Here is an 11,292-nt window from a genome sequence, read left to right as displayed (position 1 = left end):
CCCCGCCGCGGAGCCTCCGCGGGCAGCGGGAGCCGCAGCCGCAGCCTGGCCGGGCCCCGCGCATGGGGGGCCGCTCCGGACATGCCCTTCTCCGCGCCGGCGGCGCCGCTCGGCTTCGCGCTGCTGCTGCTGGCGGCCGCGGGAGGGTCCCTCCCGGCCGGGCGGGTGAGTGCCGCGCCGTGCGCCCGGCCTGCGCGCCGCTGGGGCTCCGCCTGCCCCCGTCCCTGCCCGGCCGGGGCAGCTCCGCGCCCGCGGTGTCTGCGCGCCGCGGAACGGGACGCGGCTCGTGGCGCCCGGGGGACGCGCCGAGGCTGCCACCGGGTGCGCGCGCCGGCCGGCACTCGCGGCGGGACGTGGCCGCCGGGCTGGGGCGGGGGGCACCGCGTGCGCCCGCGCCGGGGTCCGGGGGCGAGCTGGGGCTTCGCGGGAGCGCCGCCGCCGGGACGCTGCCGTCGGGGGTCGCGCCCCCGGCCCCCCGCGGGAGCCCCGCGCTCGTCCGTAGCGCCAGAGGGGCGCGGGGGGAGCCGGGGGGGGGGGGGGCGCGGAGCCGGCTGCGGGGGGCGAGCGCGGAAGAAGCGAGAGGGGGGCTCGCCGTGACTGCCCCCGAGCGGGGACCGCGGCAGGCGGTCGCGCAGCGCCGCCTGCCCCCAGCGCCGGGCAGGGGCCGGGGGTCCCTCCGTCGCGGGGCCCGTGGGCGCGGCGGGGCGCCGGGCCGGGGAAGCGGCGTGTAACGAACTGTCCGCGCTGAGCAGCGGGAGCGGGAGACGGAAGGGGCGATGCGCGGCGGCGGCTGGGTACGGGTTGGTGGGGCTGGGGACAGAGAGCGACAGAGGGAGCGGGCGGGGATGGAGGCTGCAGCGCCGGAGGTGGCAGGAGAAGGGCTGCTCCGAGCTGAGGGCTGCGGAGGGCGGGGAAGGGACGGTGAAGCTGGTGGCGGGCCAGCCTGACCGTCTGTGAGGTTTCTCTTCAGCTGCCAAAAGTTTTTGAGGTGACAGGCTGACACGGAGCAGCGCTAAGGTCACCTGTTTAGTTCCCAACTAGGTCTCCAGCTGTAGGGTTTTCTGAGGTATTGGCTTCTGGGGGGGTCGGGTGGTTTTGTTTTCTTTGCTATGAACATTGGGCCCTTAAAGAAGCAACAGGCACAAGCTGCATCAGGGAGGATGCCAGCCAGGAAAATATCTTCGCTGTGAAGATGATCAGGTGCTGAAATGGGGCTCTAGAGAGGCTGGGGAGCCTCCATCCATGGAGGCAGCTGCTACGTGACAGGATAAGGCACTGAGCATCTTGAGCTTGTACCACTGAGCCCAGCTAGTGATGGGGCAGCCAGGGGTGGAGGATCAAAGCCTAGCAAAGCCCTAGCAAAGGGGTCTCTAGCTGGAGACAGAACTGGGGGAGGTGAGAAGAAAGGCTTCTTGGGTCTCAGCACTATGGTCACCCTTTGACTTCAGTCTTGCAGTAAAATGAGTGCTTTTATAGCCTTCTCTGACACTAGAGGGTCTTATCTGACAACTTGTCTGGAGCAGCGATTGTGCTTGTACGCTCAGAAAATGTACAAAATGCTCTGCTCAGTCCTGAGTACACAAAAGCACGGGACTTCTGCTGTCGGGAGTCTCTTCTCAGGTTAAGTTCAGAATAGTTTTAAAGATAATATTCAAAATAAACTGAAAATAGCACTGCTTAGGCAGTAGTGGATGGTAAAATCTAGGTGACCACAATTAGCTGCAAGGTCTTCTGGTTTAAATGGGCGAGACAGGTGTGAAAGGCAGGTAGAATGATTTGATGCAGTGTTGGGGGAAGAAGTATTTTATTGGTGCTGTGACTGTTGTTTTGCTTTGACCTTCCCGCTCTCTCCCCCAGCCCCTCAAACAAGTGAGAAAGGGAAAGGATAAAGCTGAGAATGTACGTTGAAGGAATGAAAATCTAAGTCCAGAGTTTTTATTTGAGGTGGTGCTGCTTACTTGCCATCAACTTAAATGCAGGGTGACTAGAAATTACTTAGTAAGTGTCTAGATCTTCCCTACTGCATTGAGGGTAGTAAAATGACCAAGAGCTGGTAGCACGCGGCTGCACTGCAGAATCTTATTAGTAATGACAAGCCCGTGTCCTTTCCCTGCTTGGCCTTGAGCAGTAACGTCCTGCTGCTGACAGAGCTGACACACAGCTGGACCCTGGTTCCCTACCATCGGGTTCTCTCTTGGATTTGGATTTCAGATTCCAGTTTTCCATGTAGTACTTATGTTCAAAGGTTTGATAAAATAATCCTGAAGAAAGCCGTTTTAATGCTAGTGAAGAGCAGACAGGAACTGTGCCACGGTTCTTAATCGGGGGTTCTATTCTTCAAACTACCCCGGTGCTTCTGTTCACAGGCTAAAATGTGAGTAATACAGGCTCCTGGGTGGAAGTACAAACAGTTGAATTCAGTGAAAAGGTTACAGATCTTTTGCTTTCCTCAGCTCTTATTTCCGAAGTGCTCTTGTATGGAAATAGAAAGTTCATCAATATCAACATTAGTTAGAGCATATGGATATTTTGGTATGGGTATATAATTGGCACTCTCAATTACTATGGTGTTATTCGGGTTTATTTGGATACAGGTGCTAATCTCTTTCCCAAACCAACGGTCAGCATGATTTCTTAGCTTGCAGTTGTTAGGGGTGCATATAGTTACCGCTACTTGCTCACCGTTCTGAAGCCTGCTGCGTCGGCTTCTAGTTCTGCAGCATCCGCTTCTTTAACTGTGGGTGTCTAGGATCAGGTTTTTGTCTCTGAGAGTGCTGGCCATGATGAAAAGATGCAGTGTGAGGGGGTGGGTTTGAATGTTTCGTTAATCTGCTGTACTCTGCCCTTGATAGGGCAGGGGTTCCTGTGTGAATGTCCCAGCACAGGCTTGCAAGACCGTGCCTATTGTGACTTCTTGCCTTCTGTTGCATGCCCTAATGCTGGGAGAACTTAGCTAAGGCTCCTGACTACCACTGTCCTGTAGATTTGTGTTCTTTAGAAAGGATTAGGGTGGGAAAATGTTTGTAGAGCTTGGCTGAAAAACAAATACAAAAGTGACCTGGACACAAGTGACTCCATGCAGAAGCAAGGTTGGGAGGTTGGACTGCATCTTGATTAGTTGGGTTTGTACCTGGGGAAAAATCCCTCCATACTTAGATTGGCTGGAAGTTCTGAGTTATTCTCCCTGTGTCGCACAACCCCCCACCCCCTACCCCCACCCCCCTTATTTTCTGCTCCCGAAAGCTTGCATGGAGCTGTTTTTCGTGTTGCCTGCACTCTGAAAATCAAAAAGTGTTAGACCAGTCTTAGCAGCACGTACTAGTGGTGGTATAGAAAGCGTGAACAGACAAGGTCTGACGCTGTGCCACCTTGCTGTAGTTATCAAAGGATTCTTGGCTGGCTTCTAGGTAATGGGCTTCTTTACCAGGAATCTGGCCAGGTTCTTAAAAACTTAATATTTGTAGGACACTTAAATTGATGACTATATTAGTACGGTGTAAAACTTTGAATTGCTTAATAATACAATAATCTAAATTAATACAGACTAAATTGTCCCAAATTACTGAAACCTTTATGTATTCATAAATAATGTGGTGGCTTTTGGTGGTTTTGGTTGGTTGGTTTTTAGAAACAACTCTAATTTTCTGGAAACTGTGTAAAGCTGGTGACTGTACATGTGCTATAAAGCCAGATGGCCTAACACAGCAGATCTGATTATAGAAGCTAAAAAGATATGTGTTTACTTGTTATAATATCCCAAACCTATGGGGGGGGGGGGGGGTGGGACAACAACAAACATGTCATGCTTAAGGGGCAAGAACTCCAAGGGCCAAAGGAAGGGACTGTATTTCACGCAGCAGAACAAGGACTTGGCCTTTGGCGTTGTTTTAAAGCTCTAATGTCTGGTCTGGGCAAGTTTAAATTAGTGAAACAGTTGTCAAATCTTTCTACCTTCCCCGTATTTCTAGTGCCATTCCTGTACCCCACCACCAAACTAGGCAGCAGTCTGGAAGAGTTTGGACAAAAGTGTTTGAGATGAAGTGTGGGCAGATAGAGCTGGGCATGGAAGGACATGTTCCGTGGCTGTGCCAGCAGTGGAAGCACTTGTAGCTCTCTTCTCCAAGAAGAAAAACTCATAAAGTGAGGGAAGTGACAGAGCTTTGCAAAACTGAAACTCCTGTCTTCCAGAAGTTGTAGCTCTACAGCTGCAATAAAGTTTAGTGAAACTGGGCCTGATATGCAAAACATAAACAGTTGTCTGCTAGCTGTCACACAGATTTTTGAAGGTATTGTATCATATCCTGTTTCTGTTAGCCTGTCAAACTGATTTGAGCTTTAATTTGCTGCACTGATTGATCACCAGTTACTTGAGAGGACAAACCAGGAGGAGTTGTTATCTCTGAAATCATGGGGCCTTTGCTACTTTACAACTTGGATATCCAAGTCCTTTGCGAAACTGATTGTTTCCTTCTGCAATGCTGTAGTGAAAAGAAAGCTATTATCTTTGTGTTCGGCTTCTTTCATTAAAAACTTCTGCATGTCTTCCTCTGTGGTAAACCAGTGTATGTACTGCCGCCAAGGCTGTCTGCTCAAGTTTCCTTGGCACAGCACACCAGTTCTATTAGTTTATGTCTTGACAAAAGTAGGTTTACACAATAGCAGATATGTCTTTGCCTTGGAAAAAAGTTCTCTGCTCATTAGATAAGTGACCTTCTATTTAAGCCCTACAATGTTGTTTTCTTGTGAAGCTGAATTAAAACATCGGGCAGGAACTCTTTTAATCAGATCTTCCTAGCCTAGCTAAACAAGAAAAAAACAAGTTTAATGCTTGCATTCAATGCTTCCCATCAGAAGAGGGATAGAGTAAAAAGTATCTAGGCATCTCTAGCTTGCCAAATGGGAGGTAGCCCCTTCAAATGTCATAGTTTAAAACAAAATGCAGCAAACTTGAACTTACGATAGGAGAATACAGGCTTGCTGCTGGTGGCGGAATGCTGTTCTTTGATGCCTCTTTTTGTTCAGTATTGGAAACTCGCATTTGTCAATTGCAACCACGCTGGTCTGTGATCTGCTGCATTCCAGTGATCCTTTGGTGTCAACGTGAAGGAGCTTATAAAACGCGTGCCAATCTTCACAGGTAGGAGGAGAATCTGCAGGCGGAGTTGCAACAGCATCATCTGTGGTTTGCTAGCATACGTGTGTGAAGTCCGCCTCTCTCACTGCTCAGGGGAAGCAGGTAACTCTACTCTTACTGCCACAAATGTGGACGCACGCAAAGGGAGACTCCCTGCGCTTTTATCAGGACTTCAGTAAGCCTTGCAGACCATGTTCTGGGGATGCAGTGTGACAGAACTCTGTGGAGAACGAGTGGATTTCTGCCAGTTACCTTCCCCTTAATCTTTATGGTCTTACCTTCTTAAAGCAATGAGCAGTAACCCCTGCCCTCCGATGTACGTGAATGAATCGATGCAGCTTGCTAAGCGCAGACATGATGGCATAAGAATCTCATTCCCAGATGCTTATGTGAAAACCTTGTGAGCAACCCTCTGCCCCAGGTTCAAGTGTGGCTTCTTAATAGTCTCATAAATACTGCAGCTGTGCATGGAATAGACACAGGCTTCATTTAATTGAATGAACAATTAAAAAATGGTAACTGGATAGAGGAAATTGTAGTTTACACATGGAAAAGAATTCCTTCAGCTGGTCATTTTACTGACAACATCTTATTGCTCTTTCACTGTAATTGGTTGTTAATGGATTGTCCTCTTAGTGCAGTCTGGTATTGACTGCTATTTTTCTTGCAATTGATTGCATTTCACTATTAGTTCAGCCTCTCGCCATCTTTCTCCTGAATTGTTTTATGCTGGCTTTCCTAATTACCGTATTTTTCTGTCTTGTGCTATTCTGTCCATTGAGCTCACCTGCATTCTCCTATTCTGTTGTTGCCTGGTCTCACTCATGCCCTGCCACAGTCTCAGTGCCTTTTTTGATGCCTTTGGGACAATTTTTGAAACTTGCTTTCTTGTCTTGATGTAGTTTTAGCTGTGGTTTGCTGCTGCCCTTTTCCTTGCTCTTTTGCCGCTCCTATGCACTCTCTCTGCTGCACTACAGGAGAGGTTCAGGAAAGCAAACCTGATTTCTTGTTGTGCCTTCGAACTAGCTAAAGAGTCAAGATCTGTGTGGAACAGCCTTCTGCAGATGTTAGACTATGAACTCCTTGAGCACATCTGCGAACTCTTCTGGTGTCCTGCATTCTTCGCTACCTCCTTTTTCCTTAAAGGACAATGCGCATGAATTAGCTTGCCATCTAAATTTTGCTGTACTTGGGGCATATTGTCTTCTCATCCACTCGTGCCTCTTACCATTGCTCAGACTGATTTTTTTCACCTGCCCCCCTTTGTGTTACCCATGAAGCAGTTTCTTGCCAATTGTTAAGCAAACATCTTCAGGGCAAACAGGAGGGGGGGTGCGTATGGACGTATCTGCATAGGACAATCTCTGAGATCTTGCTCTCTTTTTAGACTTACATTTCTGACTAGGACATTTTGGTAACCCCTCTGACATCTGCAGTTCTGGTGCTGCTCGGCACATCAGTCTGAGAACAGCCATGCTGAAAGGCCAGCCTGAGTAAAAAGATGGAGGAAAACGCGTGCTGTCATATATATCCTTCTCTAAGTGGGAGGGATGGTGGGCACTGAGACTTTTGCATTGCGAACATCTCTGGTGCTTGGCAGAAGCTTGTGGAACAGTCCTACACCAGAGCACGCTTTTGTGGCAGCATGCTTAGTTTAGACTTGACTTGTTCTTACACGTGGATAAGCCAAATGCAGACAAGAAGCTCAGCTATCAGAAGAGCTGCCTCTGGAGTGCTCTGGCTCTGTTCATAATGGGTATTTCTCCGATGCTTTGGAAGGTGGTCCAGCTGCTTGTGAGCATGTCCTGTGTTGAAGCAAGCTGAGGAATGGCAGCTGACGCTATAACCAAGCTTTACCACGCTGTCTACTGAGCTCTGATAATTGAGGGAGACATAAAAAACTCCTTCCGGAGGAGTGTGTGGATTACACCTCTTAAAATCAGACTCAGGATGTTTCAGGACATGTGGCATCAGTCTTCCTTTTCCTCTGAATTCTGCTGGCAATAAACTTCTATGTGTTTCTTTCCCATAGAAATCAACTGTCTTATTCTTCTTTTTATAATATTCCTACTTCCTTTCTATTCTGTAGATATCAGCACTGCTCGTGGTATTGACCAACATCTCCTGGATGCAATATTCATCCTTAAGTAGTGTTTTGTTCTGGAAACTGGAAAACCTTTTTTTCTCAAGCCTATTCCTGTTGTTTCATTGCAGCTCAACTCTTTGCAACTAAGCTTCAAAGAGTTTGTTTTTAATGTGACCAGATTATGAGTCAAATCTGGTATTTGCTCATCTCTTTCATCAGTCCAGTCTTTCTCTGTAGCTGAAGAAAGCCCTCATAAAATTAGTGTAATTGGACTGCATGACAATGTAGGGTGTGACAGGGGTGAGTAAAGGAGGGACAGCAAGTAGGTGACTTCTTAATTGCAGCATGTGTGACTCAGTCCTCTAAGAATCTTTTAGAGCAAATAAATCAGAGGATTACCTTGTTACCTTGTTAGGTGTCGAAACCCACCACCACTTAAAAAAAAAAAAAATCAAAACCCACCATAAAACAGAAAACAGAACTGAACTTCCGTAGCATTGTAGAACATTTTTTTTTTTTTTTTCTTTGAAGTCATTAGTAGGATAGTAGGTGAGAGGGTATGGTATGTTCCTGCCATTGTAAGATCTCATCACCAAATCTTTTATTTTTTCAAGATGACATAGTCGGCCTTTAACAGAGAGAAGAAAAGACAAAGGTCTGTTCTCAGTTAGATGGAGTGACTCTGTTTTTAAGTTAGTTGTTAGATTTGAGGCCATGTATGCACAAAGCATATGAGAAAGTATTTGATGTGCATGTTAGCAGCAGCCTTGGTGGATGTGGCTGAAGATTGTATTCTGTGCTGTAGTTCATCTCTAAAGCCACATCTATGGGGAGAGGTTGGAGACATTAGACTAGCTTTCTCTTGACTTTTGTCTCTCAGTGATATTTGTCTCTTAGTGTTTTGCTGAGTGGAAAATGAATCCTAAGCAGAGCGTGCCATACGTGCTGTCAGCAACCCAGCAGGGATTTTTTGCTCCCTCCTGTAAAGGAGACTAACTCAGAACTACTACAGGTAAAGTAATGGCAGAAGCCTTGATCCCTCTTGGAGGGTGTTTCTTGTCTAGTTTTCTGGTTCTGCAGGTACCTGGTAGAAATTCTGAAGTATGGGGTTATTGTAACTACCAAGCTGTGGTGTGAAAAGGTAGTAATTGCTGCCTTTCAGATCTTCTGGGAGAGTCTGACATGCCTGATACCTGTGGGCTGCTATCGCAAGATTTGTTTCCTGACATGCACAGACTCCTAGCAATGCAGTAGTCTTTTCATAAACTTTTTTCCAGATGGAAATTGGTAACTTTGTTTGCTCCTCTGTCATGCCTAGAGAGCTGTACAGAAGCTGCTGAAGAGCTGCTGTAAGACTTTTTGGGATACCGAAAGGGTTGGATGTACAGAAGCATTGGCAAGCATCAGGTGCCTTCATAGCAAATTGGAGGGGGGCAACCAGGAAACTTTCAAAATCCTTGGTTTATAAGTTATAGAATGCTCTATTCGAGTTACTACTTTATGAAATTAATCGATTTACTCATCCAGACTTTTTCTTTGTGTTGTCCAGACTCGGAGTGAGCCCCTTGCGAGCTGGAGTAGGGTGGCTGGCTGAGGTGCCCGCCTGGTTTGGGAGGTCCAGGAGCCTGGTGCCTTTATGTCTGGCTGTGACTCCTCTACAGACTGACTGATCATTGCACTGGGGAGTTTTGTATGCGGAAATCTGAACTCTGCGCCTATTGGACAGAATCCTTTTGTGAGAATTTAGGCATTTGCCTGGATTTTTCAGTCTTTCAGTGAGTGAAATCGAGGAGGAAGCATGAAGGGAACAGCAGCGTCTAGGGAGGCGACAGCCTGCCTCGTGCCTTGATGCCACTAGAGGTGGTACTGCTGTTGTGGAAAGAGCCAGATCCTGGGGAAAGAACAACACTTCCACGCAAGTCACCTATAAAAGTGTTGTGGATACTGGTACAGCTGCGCATGGGCTACAGATAATAGATGCAGTGCTGTATCAATGGATTAATGATATTCAGTTAAGTCAATCATCATTTTCCTCCTTCAGTCCTATTCCTCCCAAATAAAAATACTCTGGTGTTTGTACAGCAGCTAGTTACACAAAACAAATTAAGCTTTTAGTTTTTACCCCTTGAGAAGGGAAAATGAAAGGTATAGTATTTGATCTGAATTACTTGAAATAGCTGTTGGTGTTTGTCAGATGTTGTGGTGTCCTCTAATCTATTGCTCTTCTCATTACCGTTTCTTAGTAAAGAAAAATTCATCAAGTACCATTTGAAATGCATCACTATAAGAATATAAAAAAGTCCGTTCCTTTTAAGCTCAGTGACACTGCAAGCAGAGTACACTTTGGGAAAAAAAAAAAAGACAGGAAGCTATTATGTGGTGTTTACAGTGACACTGTGTAGTTATAAATTGCACATCAAATAAATTAAGATGTATTTGTAGTAGGCTTCCTTCAAAAAGCCTCAAATCCTTAATACGTACAGCTTCTCTCAATGAAATACCAAGCCTCACAGAGATGGTATGGTATAAAGGTGGTCAGAAACACCCTGTTCAAACAGTATTTCAGAAAACTGCTCCAACACAGTTTGAGAGAGATGTGCTTTAAGCCTAGATCTCAGCACTCCTGTTTAGTTGAATTTAGCTAAAAGCTATCACAGGAAACTTTTAAGAAAAAAAAACCCCTGCATTCAGTCCCATTCAGCTTAGCTCCTTGTGGACTTCCAAGGGGCAGCTGTTGTTATTTAAAGGACAAACTTGCATTAGAAGATACCTGTAAAGTAATTCAGTATGTTCTGAGTCTCGTCATTGCTCTTTGGGGATTAAAACACCTGGTAGTAATGAATAAGGCTATTAAAGCTTTCTAGAATAAAACTGATTCTGTTACTAATGAGATGTAAGGATAAAAGAATCTTAGCTTTATAGTTGAACTGTTAACTTAATGGCCTTGCAATAGTAGAGATGGTTGTAAATTGCAGGAGGCAAAACTGGAGTTTGAAACTGCATTTCATGATTTCTTACTTGTTTTGATGTCTGAGCTACATTAGTGTCTTGGGGCTGGAATCACGGAATGGCTGAGGTTGAAAGGAACCTCTGGAGGTCATCTTCTCCAACCTCCATACTCAAGCAAGGACATCTACAGTTGGCCTTCTAATGGAAAAAAATTACCGATTTATTTACTTGTGTGGTAAGATAGCATCCATGCCAATGGGTCATTGAGCAGCCAAAGAGCACTCTGTTTCCTAATTTATTTTCCTACTTCCTTGCTGCTTATGGTGAGTGAGTGTTGGGACATCCTCTGGTAACTCAAGAAACCTTTCATCTTGCTCCTCACTCCTACCTTCTTTTACACTCTGCCACCCTTCATTCTTCTTAATTAACTGAGAACTGAGTTTATATATTGTATTTCACCATTCAAAACTTTTTTCAAGGTGCAAAGGTCTACTAAATCTCTGTACAATAGACTTATGATCACCTGATTGGACTCGTAGATTTTTATGTGATTGCACCAGCAATTAAATGTTATATGAGTAGGGAAATGTGCACAATTACTTGGATTAATCTCTTCCCTTACATATTCATTTTAGAGGAAGCTGTTGCAGTTGTAGACTGTTAGATTTCTGTAAAAGAAGCCTTGAGTTAGTGCAGCTTTCACTACTAGGGTTTGGCGAAAGAGTGTCACAGGCTTTCCAGATGTGAACAGCAGTCTCCTCTTTAGACCTTTATGGTGATCTTTCAGGATGCTCTTTCCTTTCCCAGAAAGAAGATATAGAGAGGGGGTTTTGACTTTTGGGTGTGGTTTTTTTTTGGTGGGGGGCAGGGGGGTGGTGTATTGTGGGGAAACTTTCAAAATTTGTTCAGGATAAAATGTTTCTTGTTTTCAACTGAAATTTCTGTGTGGGAATGGGTGGGATGTACATACTTTCAGCTGTAAAAATTAGTTGGGGTCCTTTTTGGGGACAAGGCTCTGACATGGGAAAGGAAAGTGAAAATGGGTAACAAACTGTCTGTGTTATTGCTGTAGTAGTCGTGATTAGCTTGAGCCATCGAGGGACATGTGCCAACCAGGATAGTG

The 11,292-nt window shown here is 46.1% G+C and overlaps 1 protein-coding gene across 1 annotated transcript in view; it reads left to right on the top strand.

Annotated features, from left to right (window-relative positions):
• The window catches only part of GLP1R (glucagon like peptide 1 receptor), an 89,796-nt gene continuing 78,504 nt past the window's right edge, over positions 1–11,292 (top strand). Inside the window, exon 1 of the mRNA XM_056357622.1 lies at positions 1–165. Coding sequence (XP_056213597.1) covers positions 82–165 — 84 coding nt within the window. The 5' untranslated portion in view covers positions 1–81. The remainder of the gene's footprint in view (positions 166–11,292) is intronic.

This window comes from Falco biarmicus, chromosome 12 (assembly GCF_023638135.1).
Source record: "Falco biarmicus isolate bFalBia1 chromosome 12, bFalBia1.pri, whole genome shotgun sequence".
In the NCBI taxonomy this organism is placed as follows: Eukaryota; Metazoa; Chordata; class Aves; order Falconiformes; family Falconidae; genus Falco; species Falco biarmicus.
Note: the sequence above shows the minus strand (reverse complement) of the source record. Positions and strands in the feature narration are given on the sequence as shown.